The 27,760-nt window shown below is 41.6% G+C and overlaps 2 protein-coding genes across 2 annotated transcripts in view; one reads left to right on the top strand and one right to left on the bottom strand.

Moving 5' to 3' along the window:
* pgbd5 (piggyBac transposable element derived 5) overlaps nucleotides 1–8,767 on the bottom strand; it is a 21,109-nt gene extending 12,342 nt beyond the window's left edge. The window contains exons 1-2 of the mRNA XM_076286095.1: nucleotides 8,215–8,767; nucleotides 1–364 (exon numbers count right to left, since the gene is read on the bottom strand). The exon at nucleotides 1–364 is cut by the window's left edge and continues 67 nt beyond it. Of these exons, the coding sequence (XP_076142210.1) occupies nucleotides 1–364; nucleotides 8,215–8,530 (680 nt within the window). The 5' untranslated portion in view covers nucleotides 8,531–8,767. The remainder of the gene's footprint in view (nucleotides 365–8,214) is intronic.
* Nucleotides 8,768–9,613: 846 nt separating this feature from the next.
* cog2 (component of oligomeric golgi complex 2) lies at nucleotides 9,614–27,557 on the top strand. The gene is made up of 18 exons (XM_076286094.1): nucleotides 9,614–9,780; nucleotides 10,210–10,371; nucleotides 10,552–10,617; nucleotides 10,798–10,878; nucleotides 11,020–11,123; nucleotides 11,425–11,533; nucleotides 11,830–12,009; nucleotides 12,298–12,422; nucleotides 16,342–16,468; nucleotides 16,833–16,972; nucleotides 20,335–20,396; nucleotides 22,829–22,980; nucleotides 23,609–23,791; nucleotides 23,889–23,961; nucleotides 24,109–24,251; nucleotides 24,540–24,679; nucleotides 24,994–25,174; nucleotides 26,637–27,557. The coding sequence occupies exons 1-18, from the start codon at nucleotides 9,724–9,726 to the stop codon at nucleotides 26,730–26,732; spliced, it is 2,181 nt and encodes a 726-aa protein (XP_076142209.1). The 5' UTR covers nucleotides 9,614–9,723; the 3' UTR covers nucleotides 26,733–27,557.
* The last annotated feature ends 203 nt before the right edge of the window (nucleotides 27,558–27,760 follow it).

Genomic DNA, 27,760 nt, shown 5'->3' with positions numbered 1-27,760 from the left:
TTGTAGAGGCCCTGGCTACTCCCGTGGCTGGAGCGGAAGGCCACGATGTGGAAGTACTTGAGGATCTTCTCGAAGCGGGCCTGGCTCATCTTGAGCGCGATGCTGCGGTTGCTAAAGAAGCCGCTGCTCCAGATGCTGAGCACCGACTCGCAGCGTTGGACGCTGGTGGACGTCACGAAGCCCAGGAAGGCCTTCATCTCGGGCAGCGTCACACTCGTCCAGCCCTCGTCGCTGCCAAAGCGCTCCTGGTACTTCTTAGCGTACATGTTGGTCTGGGTCACCATGTTCTGGATGGCGTTGTCGGGCACGAACAGCTGGAAGAAGTCCATGGCAGTGGCAGTGGCGGGCATCCTTTGTGTTGGACCTGAGATTTAAAAAGGCATGTTCTGTTTTAAACATTCACTGTTGAGGAACTGCCTTGTTTTTTTTTTATAGCTATTGTTACTTTAAAATTTGGCAGCAGGCCCACACATAAGCCATGAAGTAAATGATTATGCTTGTGAGGTTTTGCCTGTAGAGAGATAGTAAAACTCAGGGATAACTCAGGGATAACTTTTTGCTGACAGTATCTTTACATGAATATTAGATTTTAAAGAAGCCTGTGCTTTCAAAATGCACTCTTTTCAAGCATAAAACAAGATGAAGAGATTTGGGGTTAACATATTACTTTAGTGTTTTAATCCACTCCAGTGTGTCTCATCGATTTAACTACATACATTTATGAACACTTTATGATTTCCCCCCTATTTCTTCCCTATTATCTAAGCAGTTAATCAGTGTCACAGCGCTGTCTCTAACTCTGACATCCGTTCAGACATGCACTCGCTGCTGCCCTTGCACCTTTTCCAGAGCCACAGAGCAGCGGAGAAATTGACCGAAGGTTAAATAATTAAAAATCCATTTTTGTCTGCCAAATCAAGTAGGAATAGAGAGGCGTAATTCCTCCATCTGCTCCCTGGCACACGTGAGAGGCTTTAGACAATCCCTCCAGCTGCGCAGCTCTGAAGCTCCAGCACAGTACCATCACCGCATTTGTGGGTCCATCTAGTCTAGCTGTGAGAAAGGTGTTGTTTCCACAGCAAGTACTGACAGAGCTGTGGAAGACAGGCTTCTAAATGCCATCTGTCACCCAAGCAAAAGCTGACAAAACACAAAAGGAACACAGGCCAGTTGATTACAGCAGAAGGTTAGGGGATGATAATGGACAAACTGTTTCAGAGGTGGGATGCATGCAGAAAACATTACACACTTGACTGACACTGACACAATGAAGTTTGGTTGGATTGTCCACAAACTCAGTCTGTACACTAGACCATAGAGATTATAAAGTTCTGTGTACTTTTTGGAGCATTACAAGTTATCACGGTTTATGATAGCCTACAGTACCTACACTAGCAACTACTAACCAACTAATAATGCATAATGACCAGCAGTGTGGATGCATATTAATTATGTTTAAATATACCCTTTGTGACCAAGAGAACATTGAGATGTTGAGACTATTTATTCTTATATACACTGTTGAAATACAGACATGCATTGTTCATTTAATCTACACTGTAATTCTATAAACCTAAAGTCACTATCAGTGCAACAAAAATGAAAAAAAAGCAACATGATAGTCTGTATGAATTATTTGAAGCCTTGTTCCAGATCCAGGTAGCTGAGTGAGCATAGCAACAAAAAAACATAGCCTCCGTGTCTGAACAGCTGTTAACACACACGGCCTTAATTTTATAAGCCTTCAAGAAAGTGTATGTGTGTGCCTAGTGTGTGTCTTTCTGTGTGTATGTAGTGTGCCTAATTGCTTTCCCCCCCACATGCTTGATGGCCAAGAGGAGAGCACTTTAACAGGCTTTAATAATCCACATTGATCTTAATGACTCTGGGATACACTTTTGTGAAATATAAAAAGAAATGGGACACCAAGAAATTAAATTCTTAAGCAGAAAGAATGGAATGACTCAATATATTCTTGAACTGAGCCATCCAGACAAAGGAGTGAAAAAAGAGAATGACTAAATAAAACGATCAAAAGTGCTGAAAGTAAACAACAGACAGACAGGCAGACAGACTGAGCTAATTTTTGATGGGACACTTAAAGGTTATCTGAACCATTCCTGAAGCTATAAATCTCAAGGTCAAAAGAGTGGAGAGACTCCAAAGGGAACTTTTCCTACACCGTGTGCTTTGTGCACCGACACACAAAGTGAAATCTGTCCATATGGCTGATTACCAACCTTGAGTTCAGACCCAGAGCCAAAAACCCTCTCAGCGACAACTCACAGACCAAAAACGAGACACATGCAGGTAAATGGTCTGCAGACATAACTGACATTATATGAGTCATTCCTGTATGCTTTGTGCTCTCAAAGACTATTTTTTCACTGCTGATATTGTGCTTTAGTGTAATCCAGTCGTTGTGATTCATATTAGACTGGGATTGCATGTGAGAGTTATGAAACAGCTCCATGACAAACAGCAGCTTTTAGTCAAAAGGGTTTAGAGATTATTTTCCATTACACCCTCAACTGGTCTGCACAGCTACCGTAACCACATATATTCCCCTTATTTGTGGAAAAAATAACAATCACGCCATCATGATCAGTTCAAGCAGCTTGATTTTAAGGGGTAAAAAGGCTATAATAGTGTTTTCTTCCTGATAAACATCAAAGGCACATAGTAAGAGACACAACAAAATGCCTAGTGTAGACTAATGGTGCTTAGTAGGCAGGACTGTGTAATTATGTAATGCATTGCTCCTGTTTATAATCCTGCATGACCATTGCATCATGGTGGGCCTTTAATTCTGAGGATGATGAGGCTTTAAGTTAATCTGAATCACTGACAGATAGAATATATGATATAGCTTTTCTTTCCACATTTATCATACCCAACAATTACATTAAACAGTTTTCATTGATTTTGAGAATGTACTGTCTTCAAAATGAAATTATATCCACAGTCCATCACACTAACTCTCCAGGCTCTCCAGGCAAATTCTCCAGAGAATTTGCTATTGTCGCTGTGGTATATTTGTAAGTCTAAGTTATTTGGTCTCCTCTTATCACAATTACCCTTTACATTTCAGAACAGGACCGTATCTGTTTCAATTAATTTGCATAAGGGTGTATGTTTGTAACGTTTGTTTAAATGGGGTACTCTCAGGGATGACCAACATGGTTTTATAATACAATTCATAACCACTCTCTGACCATATCATTATCTGTTTGCATTTCTTTTCAAGTTTCAGATATTCATAGTTTTAGCCATTTTTACATTACGTGCTTTTGAAGTTGAAATTGACTCAGTTTAGCAATTAAATGTTATTACAGTACAGTACGTGATTTTGATGTTGAAATTGCAAATAATTTTGTGTTCATACATGAATTAGCTCCAATATTATCTGGACCAACACATTGATGATTATCATGACACATGATAAACAGCAAAAGAGTGGAGAGACTCCAAAGGGAACTTTTCCTACACCGTGTGCTTTGTGCACCGACACACAAAGTGAAATCTGGCCAAATGGCTGATTACCAACCTTGAGTTCAGACCCAGAGCCAAAAACCCTCTCAGCGACAACTCACAGACCAAAAATGAGACACAGGTAAATGGTCTGCAGACATAACTGACATTATATGAGTCATTCCTATATACTTTATGCTCTCAAAGACAATTTTTTCACTGCTGATATTGTGCTTTAGTGTAATCCAGTCGTTGTGATTCATATTAGACTGTGATTGCATGTGAGAGGTATGAAACAGCTACATGACAAACAGCAGCTTTTAGTCAAAAGGGTTTAGAGATTATTTTCACATGATGAACAGCTTTTATGTCAACTTTGGGTTGTTAGTAGAAAAATGCATTTAGTCAAAATGTAGCCTACAATGCTAAAGCCTACAATGCTTTGTGACACCTTATTGCATTTATTTTCCTCAGTAACAACTGAACCACTTGTTGACTGAATGAAAATGTTTTGAGTTAACCCGGCATTTGTAGTCAAAAAGGAATCATAGATGCAAATATCATGTCTAGGCCTGTACTGTATTTTGATAGGAGTGGTTTTACATTTTTTATGCTATGTTGAAAAAAAAATCAACAAAGCGTCTAAGTCCAGGTATTACAGGACATCTTACCCATCATTCACTCTTTGGAGACAGTGAACACATTATGTGGTATTATTCAAGGCTTTCATCTAATGGATGTCAGCAACCATGCCACGGATCATATACTTTCAAAAACACTTTGGCCTGTCTGAATGCATTGATTACTTCTCTGATGAATATACTCCCCTCTTTCAGTCAAGAACAAAACATCCTGAATTTCAAATCCAATTACTGGACAGGAACTGGTCCAGTACTGACACACATATTTTAAGCCCTTCCCAACATAGTCTAGTCTCTGAGAAACGTGTCCGCAATCTGTAATATCCTGGTCAGTACCAAACAGCACATTACGAAATTCAGATCACATTATTAGAGGCACAGTCAGGTCTGCAGCTTGCTCTCTGAACAGCCTGGTGTAGTCCTCCATTATGTGATTGGTATCAGAAGAAAAACTCTGGCCTGCCCTGTTCCTCTGACTGGAGAGAGAGAGGATGGTGGAACACACTGGCTTCTTTGATGCCGTTCTGACATCTGGGACGGTTGGCATTGTTCCTGCTGCTGCCTACACGCAGTGTGGCACACTGTCACAACACACTCTCCACAGCCAGCCGCACCACCACCACCAGAGACAAGAAGACAGTCAGATCTGATGCATTCTGATATTTATTAATTTGCCACGCTCTCCTTCTTACAATCTTGTCTGCAGGTTGGCACACAGGCAAGTGAAGGTCATTACTATCTTTTGGGACTGCAATTTACCAGCTGTTGTTCTTTTACATAAAGATCTTTATCATACCATTGGGAAAGCAGCACTTGGGATTTGGCAATTTAAACAGAGCTGCTCATAATTATGATACATCTTAAGCAGCTACACTGCTGATAATGATAATGTACCTGAAGGCACTGTCAATGAAAATACATGACTAAAAAATAACTATTAAAAATAAACTATTAAAATTAACATCCATCTCCTCATTCATCAAATTCATCCACAGTTCACCATAGCCATACAGTAGGTACCATAGGTACTGTAACAGCATAAAGGCACAAACAAGTCAGAGAGTTTTGTGTCAGTGCATCAAGGTAGACACGTGCCCATTACAAAAGCCCATAGTACACAGACCCAGGGGTCCTTGGATCAACTCATGGCAATCAGTGGGGCACAAGGGTCTCTGCAGGTGGGTCAGATAACACCTGTGGCTTTGTCAACCACTTAGAGGGATTTATGGGTGCCTCAGGGTCCTCTGATTGTTCTAGCATACACACACACACACACACACAAACAAACACAAGCATACACACAAACGCAAGTTGGAGACACACATACTCACCCACTCACAATTTCAGCAGTACAATGTGGCCACACCAACAAACACACACACACACACACACACACACACACACAGACACACACACACACATACACACACAATCCCCTCCCACACACACACACACACAAACACCCCCCCCCCCCACACACACACACACACACACAAACATCCACCCACACACACACACACACACACTCACAGCATACACCGTCCCGTTTGATAGGATCGTTAAGACCAGATCCTGCCAGCAGCGGGCAGGCTTAAAGCACCACCTGCCATGCGCCAGGCTGACACGTTTCCCTCCCCAAAAGCAAACACCCAACCAGATGGCCCGAACCCTGTTTCACGGCGCCACACGCTTTCCCGGCCCGCCACCGGGGTGCACAGATATGGAGTTTATCTGACTGTGCAGCTGTGCTGATAGACAGCCAGGCTGTGGGGATGGAGAGGTGAGGACCGAGGGAGAGCCCTACACAGCCTCAAGGTTTACCCCTCCTCACACACACACACACACACAGAGGAAACCCATCCGCAGTGTGTGTGTGTGTGGGGGGACTTCAATCAGAAATAGCTCAAAGCATGAAAGTGACTCATTTCTTCTCCTCTCTTCCTTTCCTCTCCTTCTCTCTCTCTTTGCTGCTTATTCACTCACTCCATCTCTCTCTTCCTCTCCCTGTCCAGTCTTTATCCCCCTCTCGTCTATCACTAGCTCATTTCTGCCTCCACTGCCCACTTTCCCTCTTTTTCTCTATCACTCTCTCTCTCTTCTGCTCTGACACTCCATCCTTCTTTTCTCTTTTTGACACCCCCCCAGCATAATAACCCATCACCTACTACTTTATTACATGAATTTCATTAACAATAACAATTTACCAACAGCTGCATTGAAAACAAAACGGGCTTGATAATAAAGAAGGGCTAGATCGTTATGATGAAGAGGAAGTCACGCGGTCCTCAGTGCGTTGGCATGGCACCACTGTGTGTTTTCTTGGCATGATGTCTCTGCCTGACTAAGTCCACGTGAGCGGTGATGCACCGTGACAAAGAAATGGATGAGAGGGACACTCACACCAGCATGCAGGGGCCAAAGTGCTGTCACCGTAACTGTGTCATGTCTTAGGTCCGGCCTAATGGGGCAGGAAGTTCGCCGGCGTCCTCGTCTGAGGGATGAGACCGCACCGCTGCGCTTCGCTGGTCACGCCTATTCCTGTCACGTACGAGTGTCCAACGGAACGAATGGAGTCCATATCCACAAACAAGGACTGCCATGCTTGCATGTGTGTGTACACCTACACACTCTCTCCAAAATATGAGACTCCTTTGCACAAAGCATCACCACATCCTGTATACACATACTTATCTTACAATGTAAATATGCTGTTAAAGACAGGCACAGAGCACAGAGTGCTGCTCATATTCTTGCACACACACACTTTCTCTCTCTCTCTCTCTCTCACACACACACACTCACACACACACACACACACACACACACACACACACACACACACACACGGCCACACATAAGCCTGCCAGCATTTCTACAGCTGAAATAGAAATGCTGTCTGGGTTATGTTGCCAGACTAATTCTAACTAGATCAGCACCTTCTGTGGCACTTTAAGGCCAAGCACAGCACAGCACACTGAGCATGAGAGTGTGAATAACAGAGCTCTTCGGAAAATGAGAAAGCGGAAAGATCAAAATAAAAAAAAGGGGAACTCATACATCAGACATGGCCTTACCCTAAAATTGTGGGCTTCTTCTTATGCAAGAGCAAGAGAGCCTGGGGAGAATTTATGGGGTACTGATGAAATTCAGTAATTTGTGAAAGTAGCTTTACATCTTCTGCTTATCTCTGCTAATCTAGCAAAGGGGGAACAGCACAATTGGTTGAAACATTGCAAAATGAACCTATCATAACAATTATTTCTCAAACTGCTCGGAGCACAAAGTGGCTAGTTCACACTTAAAAGTAAACACAGGGATCCAGAAGCAACTAAGATTATGATCTCCATTAGTGAGTGAGATGGTTCGAAACATCGTATCTTTTACCTCTCAGACCCTTGGAAGACTTCTTTACTGCACACACAACACTAAAAATACTTCTTCGCGATTTTGAGCGATTTTCATTAGGTTGCCACATGTTGAAAGATAGGATACTGTGATAATAAGCCATAATAGGATCCATAATAGGATCATAATCAAAGTCAGTAACGGTTAGTCTTTTCTGTAATAAAATGGTTGGTTAAACAATAAGAATGGCACATGATGTCATGGGCCATGATGACAACGTGATGACACTGGGTTGGGTTTAATTTTTGTGAAAGGATCCTGATAGCCTACTGTTCTTGTTGGATACTGACTGAATGGACTTCTGTGGTCAGTAGCAGAATGTGTGTTCAGGCCTAGCACCGAGTCAACACATGTTAACCTGAGTTAAGGTGTGCAGTAAAGCTCAACGGCGATACAATCCTTTAAGATGTCAGGGGCCTCGTCGAGTCAGCGTCAGAAAGTTACCTTCCATTCAGTCTGCATAAGCTACATGGGCATACTATTAGCTTTACTGCTTCATAGCCTACAGCATACCGATTAGACTAGGCAATCAAAATGATTATACTACGGTTATGTATAGTAGCCTAAAAACCATGTCAGGAAATAGACTGCATCGTGTCGTGTCTCACTCTATTAGGTTACCGTGACTTTCTCATGCAGATGTGATGCGACTAAAACGCTTCGTTTCGTGTAATTTTCCCACAGTGACATAGCTTACCATGTGTGTCCTTATAGGAGGGCAAGCTTATGTCTTGCAGCACGTCGCTCCATCCTTCCTCCTCTGCCTGCGTGCTGGAGACGGAGCCGGGAGGACCGCAGTTATGACTACTCCCTGTATCAACTGCCCGGACATCATCCGCGTTGGTTTCCGTGGTGTAGTTATCCGAATTGGAATCAGCCGAGGTGCTGTAGAAAGGGTTGTCGCTGCTGTCGTCGCCCGACTCCCCGAACACATCGTCTGAAATTTGCAAGCTCTCGTAGCGGGAACGGGCCGCTTCTAGAAGTGACAGCGCCTTTCTCCCGCACTCCGCCATCGTTCGATGATCGCCTCTAGTAATTTAGAGCGGCCGCAATTCGGCATGCAACTGACCACCTTTGAAACAAATCTTCGAGATGTGCAAAGCTTAGCCTACTGTCCACTCCCTCTGCTCGTTAAACCGCTCTGTTGGTAACGCCGACTTCCGAGCAGGTGCTTGGCTGCGCGTTTAAAAAGAATCTCATGGAACACGCGTGGGCAGGAGAGAGGAGCTGTCCCCACCAAGGGTACTGAAATCACCCCCACCATACGACGAGAGACATTAAAGTATCAATATTTATCTCAGCGCCGAGCATCCGGGACTGGGCGTGCTGTCCCTTACTGTAGACGACTCAATGAATCGCCGGCCTCCCCAGGAATCACCTGACCCGGTTTTTTTTATTCTGCCCAATGGCAGTGATGTTTGACATAAACGTCAAATCTTCAGTGATGCTGAAGGAATAGGCTATGCTTTTATCCAGATATATTCCGTGTAGGCTAGTTTAGCCTACAGCATAGGTGGTCATTTTTATGTTATGTTTGAATTAGGTTTGTTGTGTTATAGATTATGTTAATGAATGTCATTAAAGCGTGTCTTGATTATTCAGAAGTTTATACGACCTATACCATTTTGTTCCCTACTGTATGAAATTGAAATGACCTTGGTAGAGAGGTTAGTAGGCTAGGCCTATGGGAGGGGTTTAACTCAAAGTAGTCTAGAAAAAAAAAGGTGTTCCATCGCCAGCGACTCGGCTACTAGTCACATTAGTAGTACTAGTGTTCTATATATACAGTCAATTCAATTCAATTCAATGTGCTTTATTGGCATGGCTGTTCAAGTTACAATATTGCCAAAGCATAAAAAAAACAAAAAAACACATGGAGTAATCAAAACAGGAGACAATAATGATAATTATACTAATAAAAAAAAAAAAAACAATAATAAGATGATCATGTAAATATATACAGTCTATGACTAGTCAACACTGCATTAATTCTGGCGCCCAGCAGGGTACGCCATGTCATTGCGCTCATTTTCTCTGAGTATTCTGTTCTTACTCGTTGGTATAGGCTTATGCCATGTTTGCGGAAGTGAAGTCAAATTGCTTCCCGACTGTTCCCGACACGCAAAAGATGAGGTAGCATAGTTTAAACCAGGAACCATATCAAACGTCAACTTATTTCATAGAGATTCAGGTTTCTTGAAGAACTATGAATCTTCCTAAGGGACCCGATTCGCTTTGTTTTGACAAAGACGAATTTATGAAGGTAAGACATGATCATGTATGCTAGACTGTAAATATGCTAACCAGCTAGTAAGTTATCATGACTACAACGAGACCAGTAGCTAAATCTCATCGTTAGATACCATCTAGCTAAAGTCTCTCACATTAAATAATGTTCCCTCGTACAACTATTACGCACGTGAGCATGTGCTATTTGACTGATCAGATGATGCTAAAATATAGAGTTTACAGTCCTACGAAGGAGCGACAAATGAGAGATAACGTTAATGCTGAATGAATGTCACTGAAGTGTCAGTGGAGTAGCTAGCAGCTGATCACTGCAAAAGCGAGGCTTAGATGTGCGATAAATTGATGCAGTTGCTTTTCAGTTGCACGTTACACGACTGTCTGCCTCGAACAAGTTAGCATTGCCTCAGAGTCAAGATGTCATAGTGAAATGCATGTGTCATAGGATGACTTCGACGTGGATCGCTTCGTTTCGGAGTGCAGGAAACGCGTGTCTTTGGAGGAGATGCGTGAAGACCTGGAGTTCTACTACAAGCTCCTCAAAACAGCAATGGTTGAACTCATCAACAAAGACTATGCAGACTTTGTCAACCTTTCCACCAACCTTGTGAGTGTCTGGATTCAATCCAGTCATTGGCATATCTACTGACAGTCACCATTACAAACAGATGGTTTTCATGTCCTCAAGTCAGAATCTCTCTCATGGGCATGTCATGTCAGAAAGTGACATAGTCTGAGTGCATTTTCTGGTTTGTGAGTTTTATTTTCATCCATGTTTATCTTGTAGGTTGGAATGGATAAAGCCCTAAACCAGCTGTCTGTACCCTTGGGACAGTTAAGAGAAGAAGTGCTGGTACTGTTTCCATCCAGTTCTTTCATATGTACTTTTGCCTTGTGGAGTAGATTAAAACACAAAAAAGCACACATGATGACATTAAACTACCTAATTGCATAACATACATGAAAATTAACATCAGCATTTAGAAGAGCTGTACTTGATACCCATGGCATATGTCACTTGTGCATCTAACAGAGCCTTAGGACATCGGTCCATGAAGTCATCGAAGCCATAGACACCCTGTTATCCAAACAAGACGATATTCAAAGGAAAAAGGTTGGCTGTCTTTCTCATATTTCATTTGGTTGTGATTTCTTGATGTTGTGGTAGACATTTTTGTTTGTTGATATCCCTATTTATGCCACGCCAATTTAGCACTAAAAGACGATCAGTAATTAACTTTACACTCTGCTGCAGATGTGCGTGATGAGACTCATCCAAGTGGTGAGATCAGTTGAGAAGATAGAAAAGATTCTCCACACTCAGAACTCCAAAGACAACACCTCTCTTGAGACAAGCAGGTAAGGCTATCAGATACTGTCCATTGGCAGGAACTGTATATTTGCATTGAGCCCATATTGCTTTTCCTTCACCTAACTGTGTCAAATAATTTGAATCACCACAGTTTAGCTGAGTAGCATAGAAGTAAAAAGCAAAGACCATCAAAATGCTATTACTAAAATAAAGATCCAGATAAATATCCAAGGACCCAGTTACAATCAATGGAACCAGCCTTATCACATGTCAAGGACAAGTTTATGTTATGACTAGTATGCAAGGTGACAAAACATCTAATAATTTGTTCCTGATATTTTCATGCAGCCCTCTTGTAGCTGGGCAGATTCTGGAGCGGATTGCCACTGAGTTTAACCAGCTGCAGTTCCATGCAGTCCAGAGCAAAGGCATGCCTCTTTTGGACAAAGTGCGGCCGGTGAGCATGCCCTCAAACAAACAAAAAAGTTTTAAATATGTACATCTTTCTCTGGCTTGCACCAGTTCCTGTCTGTTATTCAGAAGTACAGTTTACGACAACATTCTCAAAGACCAATAGGAGACTTTTAACATTCAGCAAGAACATCCCTAAAATGTAGTGAAGTTTAGTAATGAATATGAATATGACTGGCCTTGAATCTTAAACTCTAGAAGTGATGGTATTACTCTGCTATGGGGTTTGAACTCCTGTCTGCGTGTTCATGTTCATGTCTGGTTGTGCTGTGTCTGTCTCAGAGGATAGCAGGCATCACGGCTATGCTCCAGCAGTCTCTAGAGGGACTCCTGATTCAGGGGCTTCAGACCTCCAATATGGACATCGTGCGGCACTGCCTGCGTACCTACGCCACCATCGACAAGACCCGGGACGCAGAAGCCCTGGTGGGCCAGGTCATGGTGAAGCCCTACATGGATGAGGTACTTCCAGCAGTTGATTCAGATACAATTGGAAGTTGTTGATCACTTATCATCAAGGATATAATTCAACACTTGGAACATAGCCTTGCCTTGCCCATGAATATGGAATCTATCAGTATTCTCAGTAAATTCTAAAAATGATCTATGACATGTCAGCTGTGCATGTTCTTTTGAAGCAGGGCACCCAGTACATTACTCCCCAGTGTGTCATGGTCTGCAGTTAAGTATCCCCATGTTGACTCCAATGACACAGTTCCTCACTGCGCTCTCCTCTGCCGTCCCTTGCAGATCATAAGTGAGCAGTTTGTGAAGTCCAGCCCCAGTGGCCTGCAGATGATGTACACCAAGCTGCTGGAGTTTGTGCCCCACCGCTGCAGGCTGCTCAGGGAGGTGACAGGAGGAGCCATATCCAGGTGTGTGCAGACAGGTAGCTCACCTGTGGGCAGGAACTGACAACAGACACCTGAGCTTTCCCTCTGATATATGTAGATATACACACTGCCGTTCAAAAGTGTGAGGTCACTTAGAAATGTCTATTCCACTCCATTATAGACAGAATACCAGCTGAGATCAGTTGCATTGTTTTTTTCATCAGGGCAGCAGTTTTCAGATTACATTATGTGCTTATGATTGCAAAAGGGCTCTCCAATGTTTTCTCAGTTAGCCTTTTAAAATTATATCAGATTAGCAAACAGAATGTGCCTTTGGAACATTGGATGAATAGTTGCTGATAATGGGCAATGTAGATATTGCATTAAAGATCAGCCATTTCTTTCTACAACAGTCATTTATAACATTAATGATAAAAACAAGGACATTTCTAAGTGACCCCAAACTTTTGAACGGTAGTGTATGCATTTGATAGATATATATACATACATTCATAGGGAGTGTCAGTCCATTTGAAGGACCTCTACTTTAATAATAATAATAATAATAATCTTTATTTATATAGCACTTTTCAAAACAAAGTTACAAAGTGCTGTACAATATCAACATAAATGAAAATGCAAATAAGACATAATAATATAACAATCAAATAATATATATACTAATTCAATTAGAACTTAACATAAATTTGAAAAAGGAAAATAAACTTACACTGAAATAAAACTTACTGAAATAAAACTTGACACTGAAATAAAACTTAGGATACTGAAATAAAACTTGACACTGAAATAAAACTTACTGAAATAAAACTTGACACTGAAATAAAACTTAACACTGAAATAAAACTTAATAAACTTAACACAAAATGGAGTATATTACTTAAACAAAACTAAGGAAGGCTTGCTTGTAAAGATGAGTTTTAAGGAGGGATTTAAAAGAGCATACTGACTTGGCTGACCTGATTTCATCAGGCAGGTCATTCCAGAGCCTAGGTGCCCTGACACTAAATGCTCTCTCCCCTTTAGTTTTGAGATTGACCTTAGAAATAGTTAGGAAACCACTACCAGATGATCTTAAAGTACGCACAGGTGTATAAGGTACTAGGAGGTCAGATATGTAGTTGGGAGACAGGCCATGTAGAGCTTTAAAAGTAATCAGAAGAATCTTAAAATCAATTCTAAAGCTTACTGGGAGCCAGTGCAGTGAGGCTAAAACAGGAGTAATGTGACTACATACTTTGTCTTAGTAAGAAGCCGGGCAGCTGAATTCTGAGCAGTTTGAAGTCTCTTTATAGATTTTTGGTTCAGACAAGAAAAAAGACTATTGCAGTAATCCAGGCGTGAAGAAATAAATGCATGTATAATGGTCTCAGTGTCTTTAAAAGTTAAGATGGAACTAATCTTGGAAATATTTCTGAGGTGATAGAAACAAGACTGTATGAGCTTTGTGATGTGACGTTCAAAGCTTAAATTACTGTCAAACCAGACACCAAGATTCTTTGCAACAGGTTTTACACAGTCTAAAAATTGAAAGGGACCTAAGGATGGTATCATTTGTTTCACTATGTGCTGGGATCCAATGATGAGGACTTCTGTTTTGTCAGAATTCAACTGGAGGAAATTGTTTGACATCCAGTTTTTTATGTCACAAAGACATTCATTTAAGGAATTCAGCATACTAGGATCAGAGGAACTAATGGGCAGGTACAGCTGTGTATCATCAGCATAGAAGTGGAAGGAGACACAGTGTTTCTGGATAATGTGCCCAAGAGGAAGCATGTATAAACAAAATAAGATTGGTCCTAAAACTGACCCTTGAGGTACCCCATACTTGACAGGAGAAAATGAAGAAGTGTAACTGTTTGCAGAAACACAAAACTTCCTATTTGACAAGTAAGATGAAAACCATTGTAAGGCTGTACCAGAAATTCACACCCAATGTTCCAGTCTATGCAGCAGTATGCTGTGATCAATAGTGTCAAAAGCTGCACTAAGATCAAGAAGTACAAGGACAGAACACATGCCATCATCAGCTGTTCTTAAAAGGTCATTTGTAACTTTCAGCAGTGCTGTCTCAGTGCTATGATACTTTCGGAAACCAGATTGTAGCTTTTCAAAAAGATTATTATTTTCCAGTGCAGAGACTGTGAGAGAGAGAGTGCTGCTTGGACACTAATCTTTCAAGAATCTTTGAAATAGGTCTGTAGTTTTGAGGTAGAGATGGATCAAGCCCTGATTTCTTTAGCAATGGGCTCACACTTGCAGTTTTAAAGTAATCAGGGACAATGCCATTTAAAAGTGAACTATTAAAAATAGAAAGCAAACAGGACCCAACAGATTCAATTACTTCTAATAGGAACTTTGTTGGTACTACATCAAGAGGACTGGAAGATACTGTCATATGTGACACTGTCTCTAGAAGTTCAGATAGAGTAACTGTATTGAAGTGGTTTAAAGTATGCCTATCCTGTAAGAAAGAGACTTCAGAGTGCATAGTATTAGGAGTGATAGAGGTTCTAATTGACTCTACTTTCTCAGTAAAAAAGGACAAAAACTTTTCACAATCAGCATCACTTTCCACTGGGACACAGGCAGTAGATGGCTTTACCAGCTGCTCTACTGTTTTAAATAGAAATCCTTCATAATGTCATAATGAACTTGAAGACCAGACTTCTTCCATTTACGCTCAGCTTTCCTACAATCCCTTTTACAACTACGAATGTCACTATTAATCCAGGGCTGCTTTCTTTCTGATGACTTAGTTCTAACCTTCATGGGTGCAATAACATTTAGAGAAGACAAGCAGATGGAATTAAACTGGTCAACCAGATCATTGGTACAAGAGTATTCAGAGAGGTCAGGGCATTGACTCTGGAATAATGCACAGAATTTTGAGGCACTATGCTCATTGAATATGCGGGAACAGAAAGAGCTGGGAGTGACAGTATTGATGATGGATGTTTCACAGCTAAAAACTATACAGTTATGATCAGATACAGTCATATCAAAACAATCAACAGAGGATATTTTAAGACCCAGAGTGAAAACAAGGTCTAGTGTATGACCACGGTTATGTGTTGGTCCAGACACATGTTGGCAAAATTGAAAAGATTTAACAATGTTTAGGAAGTCAGTAGCATGAACATTACTGGAGTCATCAACATGAAAATTAAAATCACCACAAAGAACAACACTGTCATAATATAAGACAAGAGTGGAGAGAAATTCTTGGATTTCATTTAAAAAACAACCTGATTGTTTAGGGGGACGGTAAATTACAACAAACAAAATTGGATCTTTAGTGTTGTCATGTAAGAACAGTAAGTCTGCTTTAAAATATTTTCCAAAATCGAGACATAAAATATCTTTGCCTTTTCTACATTCTCATATGTGAGATTTGAGGCTAGAATGCAATTTGCATCCTAGAATAAACATGATTTACTTGCACATCCAATACATGGTAAGTGCATTGGTAATGCATTGGTAAGTGGTTTTAATGTCTCAGGGTTTTGTTTTCATAATGATGTTCTCCCTAGAGATGCTTGTATTTTGTGTATGCACAGACATTCAGTGATACGTGATAGCTGGGCAGTGGTTATGTGCTTTGTGAAGTTGCACTCATTCATCAAGTTGACATTCACTGTTTATGTAATTCAAATATTAATTTCAGTGTTGGCTTGGCATAAAAGGTCATAATGCAGCAGCTGGTGTGCTCTGTGCACACTGTAGTGTAGATACTGCCCTATGTGCCCTCCTCCTGTGCACACTGTAGTGTAGATACTGACCTATGTGCCCTCTTCCTGTGCAGATACTGCCCTATGTGCCCTCTTCCTGTGCAGATACTGCCCTATGTGCCCTCTTCCTGTGCAGATACTGCCCTATGTGCCCTCCTCCTGTGCTTGCCCATTGGAAGCCCTTTCAATGGCTGCTTCTCTCTCCCCAGTGACAAAGCTGACATTGTGCCTGGCTATGACTTCCTGGTGAATTCGGTATGGCCTGAGATGATAAAGGCCGTTGAGGAGAGGCTCCCTTTTCTCTTCAATCCTGGCAACCCGGACGTCTTCTACGAGGTTAGAGACACGCGTGACTGGCATTCCCACACATGGCCTTCCACCACTTTGGAAGGAGAGATATTGTGCATGTATGATGTTATAATGTGTTGTGTACACAAAAACTCCAAAGATATGATGCAATGAAACATAATAGAATTCATGAGCACATGTAGAGTTAGCACTGCAAAAAACATCAAACCACTCAAGGTCCAAATCCAACTTTTTACCACATAGACTTCTGGGATTGACGGACTATTATATTGCTCTTGACTTGGCTCTTATATGCCTTATATTTGGATGAGTAAGAATGTTTCATGATGTGATGTAGTCGTGTCTTTCTCTTTCTCTCTCTTTCTTTCTCTCCCCTCCCCTCCTATGACAGAGGTACGCCATCACCATGGACTTCGTGGGGAAGTTCGAGCGTCAGTGTGGCTCGCAGGCGAGCGTCAAGCGACTGCGCGCGCACCCCTCCTACCAGAGCTTCCACAACAAGTGGAACCTGCCCGTCTACTTCCAGCTCAGGTGGGTGAGGTCCTCCTACTCCAGCCTCCTTGTGCCTCCTGCTCATCCTGCTGCTGGGTTCGGCTCGGTGTCAGCTCAGTGTCGGCTCAGTGTCGGCTGGCGCTTGGCTCTGCTCCAGACCTCCCTGTGTAAACATCCTGGGGTGGAGCCTGCACGGTTGGTCAAAGATTAGAGCTAATGGTGGAGTGCACAGCAATTTTAAATTCCATTGAAAAAGAATTGATCTTGGGACATGTAGTTTTGTCCGTGATTAACTACAATAGCTCCACCTCCCTGTACAGAGATTGTTCTCTGTTCTCCCATAAAAATCTTCTCCCATCCGTTTCCAGCCATTTATCTAATGGCTTTTTTACTCACATTCTCTCTCTTTTCCTTCCCCAACTAATGTGCTCCTTATCATACTTTCTCTCTTTCTCTCTCTCCTCCTCTCCTCCTCTAAATATAAGTTGGAAATTCTATACAGATAAGTAAGACCGCCATCGATTTGTAAGCCCCTATATGTGTTCTTCAAGGATAGAAAGACTTACTGGAAGGCAGCATTTTTCTCTCTTCTCCTTTGTCTTGTTCCAAAAGGCCTCCAGCTCACCCAGTGCTAGAGAGAAGATAGCCGTAAAGATGCAGTCCTCCAGTCTCTCTGTCTATATGGAGCAAAGCCACAGAGAGGCCTATGCTGATGTGTTTTCTCTGTATTGCAAATGGGCTCTATGACTCAACTCTGTTGCTCTCTGCGTGAGAATACCAATGCAGTGCACCAGATTATAGACCTCATCATAGATCCCCGGGCTGCTTCTTTGCGGTATACCCAGTCCTGTGGGGTGCTATTTTAAGTGATTGATGTTAGCTCGCTATACACTTTATGAACAGCAGGCTTATTCCCTGCTGCTGACTGGATTTATTTGCCGCCGGCTAGGTGGAATTAGTTTCTGGGCTTGTGATTCTCAGAAGTCCAAATAGCCAAGAATGGGGTCAGATTCCCTTATAGTTCAGTATAGTGGTTAGTGATGATATTTCCAATTAAATTAAGTACAGGGTATTTTCAGTACCTGAGTGATAAAGTATGGACATTGAAATCAGAGATGTATATTGAACAAAGATGTTCTAATAGTAGCTTAATCATATTTATTTAGCTATTAATAATTTGTACATTTGTTGTTTTTCTAAACATCTTTTTATTATGCACAGATAAAATGTCTTTCTCAGTAAAAATGTAGTAGTGTATGCATAAGTCAATTATTTTTCTGAACTTTTGGAGAAGTCTGATATTATGTTTGAACACCACTTCTGTGATTTACACACAGGTGAGGTACATTTTTACTGAAAAAGACATTTCATAGCTTAAGGCGCCTTTGACTCAATAATGTAGGAGCCGGTTGTCATATTCATCAATACCTGGCCGCTGGTCATTTGCTGGTGCCCTGGTAATTCCCTTGTTTCTATCGTCTGTTTGACGTGCTTTGGGGGCAGATATAGACTCTGAACTTGTTCCCATGCAAAAGTCATGACTGTCAGAGTGTTTATTTTCTCTGCCATCCATTCACTCTTCCCTTTGTAAATTTCCTTTACACATCATGTCAATAGAAAGCACTGTTAGTAAATGACTAAGGCATGATGACGCTGTGCCACACAAAGCCAGTGTGTAGTGTGGGGGTTCGGAGTTCCGGAGGTGTCCAACGTCAGCGTTGTACTCACTGTGCCCGTGCTCTGTTTGGTTAGTCGCTCTGCTCAAATTTCAAAATGTAAAGTCCAGCCAAACACAACTGTTTGTTTTGTTATCTAATAGTGTCTCTCTTGCTCACTATCTTCCCGTCTCTCTTTTCCTCATGGGTTTCCTAATCCTGTTACTTTCCATTGGGATTAATGTACTTGCCTTTGTGAGATGCCAAGGTTTACATTGCAAAGTAGGCTGTGTGTAAAATGTTCTATGTACTTTTGCCTTCAAAGCTACTTCTCACCTTTTACCTAGTTTCTCCTGTTTTTGTTCATGTTGCTCTTGGCTTTGAGTTAGTGGCCTTCTGTCTTGTACAAGTGGCTGTGTTGTGTCCACAGGTCGGAGGTGATTGTAGTGATTCTTCAGTGTTCTACAGTATGAACCTTGCTCAGTGCAACTCTATCTCAATTGTGTTGCTCTCAGCTGTAGAACATAGTATGAGAGACTCTTCCCCCACCACCTCAATTCCGCCAAAATTGTGACCATTTGGTATAGCAACACTTTGCTATAGTGACCATTTTTGTGACCATTTTTGGTATAGCAAGACTTGATACAAACATAATTGTCAGTGACCCTGCTCCTTCACACACAGTTTCACTTTCATGTAATGCAAACATTATAATTTTTTCATCACTTCGGCATTAGGCTACAGTAGGGCTGTCACTTTACGTTCGAAAATCGATTGCACAAGTTTCGAAAACTAAAATAGGGAGTCGATTTTAACCAAATATGTACACTATTAATTTTAAACGAATTAAACAAAATTCACAAACAAGAATATAAGAATATAAAAGAATTCCGAAGTGCAGTATGCCTTGCGAAAGCTAAAAAGAAAATTCCCACCAATTTTACGCACCGGAAACAGCTGTTTTAATCAGCTGCTGTGCTGCTCGTGTTTGGCCAAATGGAGGACAAGGCGATCAACCTATGCGATCAACCTGTGCGACATAAGAGAGACTAGTGATAGGCCCTAATAACTTGAGGAGTTCGATGTGGAAGTACTTCGGATTTTTGGTATATCAAACTATGGACAAGAACAAAGCGGTAGGCTATGCAAACTGTGCAATCGAGTTCTACGTAGGCGAAATTTGTTTGACATTTCTAATTGTAAACACAGCTACGTTGAAGCCTGGGAATGTTTATCACTGATGTAATAGCAGTATACTCGGCTTATTGTTTTTCGAGAATGTAGCACTTTGTTTGTAATTGTGCACGAAACTTATATAATCATCAGAAATATTACTGGCTTGCGTCTACAAGCGCCCTCTTTACGTTCGTCCTAATGCCTATTCTTTTTTTTGGATTGGCCTATATTTGTCGTTGAAAATGGAAACGTCTTTAGACATGAAAAATCGATTTCCTAGCAGAGGAATCTAGTCCCTTTTGTTGTAGTACTCTGTACACACATCATTGTTAGTGGAGAGGAATGTCTTTAAATTTCATAATCTTTAAATTTCATAAAAAAGTATTGTGAGAATATGTTGAAGGTATACAGAGCAGAACACTACTAGAGACTTTTTCCAAAGCATCCATTGTCCCATTCTACCCATCATTAGCACTAACAAAGCTCCATCTCTGTCTTTTCACCCTGCTGTTGTCCTCAGTTCATCACAGACATTGCTTGTTGACACTGTGTGCCTTCATTGTTTTGCAGATATAAGGAAATTGCCGGCAGTTTGGAGAACGCCATTGCTGATGGCCTGGATGCTGCACCAGGTTAGTGATGGGTCATTCCGTGTCAAATCACCCAGTGGCTGGCAGGTCACCCTCTCCCAAAAAATCTGAAAAAAATCACAGGTGTTTGTAGACCAAACCTATGCATGAATCTTAAATAGTATATCTGTATCACTAATGGTTCCAAAAATACAGCCCTTTGAAGTTTCAAGTCATTTTAAGCATCGTGGTGAACAATCCTTTTTGTTCAACTTCCAACATTATTGGCTCTTTTGGTATTTCACACACATTAGTGAAACTATGTGAATAGAAGTACATTTTCCTGTTGAATTAAACAGTCCAATCAAATCAGGTGTATCTTGTGTAATTTCCCCTCTGCAAAGCTCTGAAAATGGCTATAAATTCATTATGTGAAAAAACATCACCACCTTTGAGGGCTTGTCATTCAAAAAGTATGTGACACAAATTCATCAGATTTTTTTCCCACTCATGTATGGATTATAAGGTCATGTCCATGCAAAAAGCCTGTTTTCATCTTCTCATTTCACCACGTGGACAGTTAACTGGATTTTTTTTAATTTTACCATATATCATTCTGTATGTGAGGATCATCTGCCCAAAATTTGGGCTTGTTGCTTGTTGAGTTTCTTCATTGAGATAAGATTTTTTACAAATATTGTCTATAAAACCACTGAATTTGTACTTTATCTGCAGTACCACTTTGCACCACATGTGGTGCTCTTTTAATACAATGGAAGTCAATAGAAGAGTAAGAGAGTCACTTGTTTGCTGCACATATCCAATCTAAACACACAGTTTATGGTTCATATGGTTCAAGTAAAAAGGGGTTTCTAAAATTCAGTGCATTGTCAGATGCAGAAAAATCCATACTAAAGATTTATCATCTTTTTACAAATGCCTCTTGGATCCACGAGTCCTCAAACCTTGTTATGAATACTTGTGATGGAAACACACATGGTCATCTTCATCAAGTGAAATACCTTGATGAACTGAATTTTAGAAACCCATTGTTTGATTGTTTGTTAAAGCACTGATCTCCATCTTGATGCTCTTTGTCTATGTATCACAGAGGACTGCATCCCAAGCATATGACGATGAATATAGACTTTGCCTAACCAGCTGGCTAAAAATTATTAAAGTGCTCACATAGGCACTGGTAGGTTGAAGCTGGTGTAGAAAACTCATTACAAAGATGGTAATTATGCTAAATCCTCTTGCTGCATGTATGATGACCAGTCAGTCTTATGTGTGTATAATTTACTTGATCAGTTTATTTTCTCTAAATAAGATTTATGTATGAGTAGTATGTTGTTCATGTTGCAATAATTATTTGGACCAATTCAACTATGAACCATAACCTGTGTGTTTAGATTGGATATGTGCAGCAAACAAGTGACTCTCTTACTCTTCCATTGACTTCCATTGTATTAAAAGAGCACCACATGTGGTGCAAAGTGGTACTGCAGATCCAGTACAAATGCAGTGGATTTATAGACAATATTTAAAAAAAAATCTTATCTCAATGAAGAAACTCAGCAACAAGCCCAAATTTTGGGCAGATGATCCTCACATACAGAATGATATGTCCACGTGGTGAAATGAGAAGATGAAAACAGGCTTTTTGAAAATCAAGCCCAATTTTAAAAAAATGCTCTGAAAATATGAAAATGATAACAACCAAAGTTAATGCATGGATAGGACCTTATAATACATATATGTGTAGGAAAAAAATCTGATGAATTTGTGTCACATACTTTTTGAATGAGAAGCCCTCAAAGGTGATGATGTCTTTTCACATTATGAATTTATAGCCATTTTCAGAGCTTTGCAGAGGGGAAAGTATACAAGATACGTCTGATCCGATTGGATTTTTTAATTCAACAGGAAAATGTACTTCTATTCACATAGTTTCACTAATGTGTGTGAAATACCAAGAGCCAATAATGCTGGAAGTTGAACAAAAAGGATTGTTCACCACAATGCTTAAAATGAATTGAAGTTTCAAAGGGCTGTAGTTTTGCAACGATTAGTTATACAGATATACTATTTAAGATCTATGCATGGATTTGGTCTACAAACACCTGTGATTTTTTTCAGATTTTTTCGGAGAGGGTCACCTGCCAAATTGCGCTGAAATTGGGTGATTTCACACGGAATGACCCTGATGGATTAATGGTGGCCTAGTGCCAATGGATCTATTCCATTATTATTTCATGCTGAAAATTAGATAATGGTTTAGTCAGAGCTGTCAATTAAAGTACAAAGTTGTATCAGTCAAATCAGTTGTGGTGTAGATGTTTTTTAGTATTTGAATGAATGCGGGATATGTCATAGTATGCTGTTTAGCAGACAGGACTTTCATATCAGTTGAATCATATAAGTACGAATTAAACGCTGTTCATATTTCCTTCTTTCACTGTTCATCCCCTCTCTCCTCTCTCCTGTGTCCGTAGTTGGGAGTGTGTATCACCTGCAGGTGTCTCAGGTGTTGTGGGGGTGTGTGTGTCGCTGCTGGGCAGAGAGGATCTACCTGGCCCCTCTGGCACATCGCTTCTGGAAACTCACGCTGCAGCTGCTCGCCCGCTATGCCAAGTGTGTCACTGAGGTCAGACTCAACGCCCCACACTGACAAGCTCGTAGCTTAGTGCACCCTGCAGAGACCCAGCAACTCAAGCTCCTGACACAAAGTGTCATCTGATGTCGCTGTATTCCAGCATTACTGTAGCCCCTTTAACATCACAGTACTGTTGCATCACTGTTATCTCACCAGATACCACAGTCCCAGTCAGGGATCAACGTTAACTTTTAAAAGTGGTTGGCAACCAGGCATGAGGTCAAAGCCAACCAAATCTGGTTGCCACTTGCAACAATTTGGTAGCCAAGGGCAACCAGGCAACCATTCATGTGGAGCCCTGGTCCCAGTTACATCTTTAGACAACGTTTAATACAGTTTCACTGCCACTTCATCTCATTATTAAATAACAGGCTTTAAATAGAAAAAACTACAAACTGTTTCATCCCACACATGGATGGCTCATGACTAACTGAATTTTCTATGAGGTCATGTCCCATGTTCCAGTCTTCTTTGACACACACACACACACACACAGCCGTTCCTGTAATTATTTCTGAACAATAGATTGTGATACCCTCATTGTTTCTGATAGCTGTTATTTCTGACATGCATGACCACATGTGAGGATTTCTTCTGTTCTCTTACCCCCTGTGTCTAGGTGCTGACGAAAACACCCTCCACTGAAACCCCCAAAGACCCTGTGAGACCCCTGCCCAGCTCCGCCTCGTCCACATCCAGTCGCACATCTCAGGATGCCGACAGTGAGAGCGGCGGTCCGGCCTCACTCTCCACCAAACAGCTGGTCTTCATCGCAGCAGATGTGGACAAACTCCAAGAGCAGGTATCCAGGTCCCTCTGGAGGATACTGAATTACATGGCTGCCATGGTTAAAAAGCAGCAGGCTGACATAATCTGCATGTTTTGTCATGTTTTTCCAGATTCCTCAAATCTCTGAGATGATCAGAGAGAGACTTGAGGCCATTGGGTTCAAAAACTTCCCCATCGTCTCAGGTAAGCCTTTCATCAGAGTATTAACAGAGCTGACATGAATTATGCATGAATAGTCTCAAAGAAATGTTTGGCTCTCTTGTTTATTTGTGGACATAGGTCTTAATACTAATGCTATTTGTGCATTGTGTGTTTGTTTGTCTCTGCCAGAGGCCCTGGAGGACTCCAAAGCCTCTCTGTCCATCTCTCTGCCCACCCTCAGTGCCCGCATGACTCAGCATCTGACTGAGCGATGCTTCCGCTTCCTCAAAAGTGCCTCCGAAGTGCCTCGCCTCTACAGACGGACCAATAAGGTGAGATGCAGCTGGACTGCGTGGAGTTGACGCAGTGTTTGACGTTTAGAATTTGTGGCCGTGGAATCAAACTGTGATGGATGCTGCTTGTGAAGCAACATTTGTACATTTTGATTAATGTTGGGGAATTCATCTCATCAAAGGGTTTGGGTTACCGTTTCATCAAACATTGCTTCTGAGAAGATTTAGGCTTTGCGTTTTTATTCTACGCACAGCACCAACTAAAATGCACCAAAATCACCACCTCAAAAGTAAACTGACCAGCAAGTATTTGTTTTGATTGGACAGGAAGTGCCCACGAGGGCGTCGGCCTACATGGATAACGCTCTGCGGCCGCTGCACCAGCTGGTCAGCGACTCCAGGGACTTGGTGAAGGCCGCGCTCATGCAGGAGTGGCTACGAGTGACCCTGTCCGACTGCACCCACAGGTAACTCCGCCACAGAGGGAACACCATGAAAGATTCATTCAGATCTGTGGGTAAAATAAGCACAGACCTTCAAAGTGTCTAGACTCCAAAAAGAGTTGTGCCTAGAGATGCGGGACATCATCCTTCTGCAGTGTGTTGAAAACCAAAGTACTAAATTCTTTCTGACACGTAATGGACTCTAGGAAGTTGCTGTATATAGGCCATTAGTAATCTTAATCTCTGCAGTTTTCTGTCTTGAAGCACACATGCTAACATGTGTCATATTCCCCTGTGTCATATTCCTTACTGTATATCTCATCCTTATAACCGTGCAGGTACTATGAGACCATCTCGGACGTGTTGAGCTCGGTCAGGAAGATGGAGGAGAGTCTGAAGCGTCTGAAGCAGGCGAGGAAGACCACTGCAGCCAGCACTAGCGGCAACAACGGCGGGCCCAGCGACGACAGCAAGATCCGCCTGCAGCTGGCCCTGGACGTGGAGTACCTGGGTGAACAGGTGAGATGGACGGTCACTGCTCGGTGCTCATCTTTTTCTCTTTCAGGGCTTTGGAGTATTTCTGTATTTCTGGTATTTGATTTGGCAAAAAGTCACTGTGGTGTAGACACTAATCTTTTAATCCAATACTGTTCCTGCTTGGAAGGGTTTTGGAACTCTCTTTGCCATGAGAAATGAAAGGTTTTCATACATCATTATAAACTGCCCAGTAGGATGGTTCACAATATAATGGTATAAGTAAAAGTTTTCCAAATTTTGCCAGATCGCATTTTGCCTTGTTCCTATTGACATTTTGAACATCTGTACCAAAAGTTGAGCCAATAGGATGCCAGTAAAGGGTGGCACACTTTTTCACAATTGCTCAACCTAAGAATGCATAACTTTCGCAGGAACCAGAAACTTGAACAAAATAAAAGATAAGTATGGTCATTAATAATCTCTTCCTGTACTTAATGAGTAAAAACATTAGAACAGTTCAAACACTATTCGCTGTATGATGACTGTTCTTTTTGATACTTTATCTCTGTCCTTGCACAACATTTTGTTTGCTTTTGGTCTTCGTTTCGCACAGATTGTTGACAGCATTTAATAAGGGCAATGCCTCTCTCTGCGCTGTCGTTGATGACCTTCAAGGAATGAACTTTTTGACGCAGTTTCTCCAACATGTTACATTTATTTAGCGCTTTTCTCAACACTCAAAGCGCTTCACACCGGATACCAATACATCTTGTATTGTGTGTGTGTGTCAATATTGTGAAAAAGTGTGCCACCCCTAAATCTGCAGCAATTGAGTCCATTTTTGGTACAGATACTTACAATGCCAATTGGAACAAGACAAAACGTGATCTGGCAAAATTTGGTGAAAATTAATTTTGTGAACCACCCTACTGGCCAGACAAATGGCCAGTTCCATTGGAAATTACCTTTTAGAATTTCCAGTGTCTCACTTTACATATCTGAAAATAACTGGTGAAGAGATGTGACTAGAGCTCATATTCACACATCAAAGGTACAGTTAGACTATTTCCTGTGTGATGTTCTGTGCTATTATTACAGTAACCTTATGGGGGTAAAAGGCAGAGTATGACGCCTCTTGTAAAAACTACAGGATGTGGTTAAGGCGGGGATCACACTGACCAGCGGCTAGGTAAACTGTTTGTGCTACTTAGGACCGAGAGAGAACTTATTATGGACTGAGCGTTGCGTTACGCTTGCCACTGGCCAGTGTGATCCCCGCCTAACACTGGATGTCACAGACATGAAAAACTAATCATGTGACCTTCCATACATTTGGAACTTGTTTAACCAATGGTAGAAGTGTCTTAACCTTGCACTAACCCATAGCCATTTTCTGCAGGAAGGTTCATGCTTTTTTATGTATATTTCAGAGAGATCTTTTAGTCTGGACATGTGTAGTGTTTGTCTTGTGCTTTATTCATGTGTCTACTCCTGTATGTTTCAGATCCAGAAGATGGGCCTGGAGCCCGCGGATATCTCCATGTTCTCATCTCTGCTTGATCTAGTGCGAGAGGCCAGAGACTTGGCTGCAGCTGAGTGAGGGATCCCTGGGGGGGGGGGGGGTTTTCTGCACTACTGCACTGGCACCAGGGGCGTCAGAGGGGTGCCTGATCAAAAATGCCAGGTCATGGAGACCTGCACTCGATCCTTGGGAGTATGATTTAGGCGCTAAAGCACACTACAAGACTGTTCTATTCCCAAATATTTTTTTTTTCTTATTTAAGGAGTCTACATGTTTTTGTTTGTTTATTTCTTTTTGTCACTGCAACATGGTCACTTGAGAAATTGAAGAACTAACATCTGGCCAAAGTCCAATCCCCCTTTTTTCCAGTGAACTCAACAATACTGTGTCAGCACTACACTGCACGTCACTGCAGTTTGTCTTCGGCACAAGTGTCCCCATGTCAGACCAGATCTGTTTAGGGCCAAAGGTACGGAAGGCATTAACTCCGACCAAACTACTAAAGAGCACCAGCCTTTGGCTTCAGGCTTAAGGCCGATGCTGAAACAGGCTGGTATGCCATTTGTAGCTCCTGCAGCTTCTTTGCCCATAAGGGAGGCTAATGTGAACTCACTGCACTGGAGATCTGTAAGATTGATCTCTTCACAGTCTAAACCGCTGATTGTTTGTTCAAGCTTTTATTTCTCTTGTTGAAGTGGGCCAGATGGTGTTTAGCAGTGGCTCTCACTGTTACTACTGAGGCTTTCCGAATGCAAGTGAAATACATTGGGTTGCTGAGAGGCATATTCTCAAGAGTCTGGGTAGGGGGTTCTGACTGATATTTCATTGTTGAAGAATGAAGATTGTGTAAATGAACAAAATGAAAGATTATGCCTTTAACAATAAAATGTTTGCTACAACTGATTTGGTTGATTTGGTGTATGTAATGTCCTCCAGCCTGTAGATTATCTTGGTAAAATACAAAACATAACAGGCCTAATGTACAGGGTCCACAATGTGTCTTCACTGTAAAGTCATTTTCAGGCTATCCAACATAAGGTGCATGACCTGCCTTCCTTCTCGAACAGAGCCATGGTGTGTTGGACGGGAGTTCAGTGACAGTGGCT

Source organism: Alosa pseudoharengus, unplaced genomic scaffold, assembly GCF_046254945.1.
Source record: "Alosa pseudoharengus isolate Yale_2024_CS ecotype anadromous, Long Island Sound unplaced genomic scaffold, YU_APseudo_1.1 YU_APseudo_1.1_scf_15, whole genome shotgun sequence".
NCBI classification, from domain to species: domain Eukaryota; kingdom Metazoa; phylum Chordata; class Actinopteri; order Clupeiformes; family Clupeidae; genus Alosa; species Alosa pseudoharengus.
This window is presented reverse-complemented; position numbering and strand designations above follow the sequence as displayed.

Bases quoted from the DNA above. Each gene is read 5' to 3' on its own strand.
- cog2 (XM_076286094.1), top strand. From the start codon at position 9,724: ATGAATCTTCCTAAGGGACCCGATTCGCTTTGTTTTGACAAAGACGAA. The intron at 9,781-10,209 runs GTAAGACATGAT...CATGTGTCATAG, and splicing joins ACAAAGACGAATTTATGAAG to GATGACTTCGACGTGGATCG. The intron at 24,680-24,993 runs GTAACTCCGCCA...ATAACCGTGCAG, and splicing joins CTGTCCGACTGCACCCACAG to GTACTATGAGACCATCTCGG.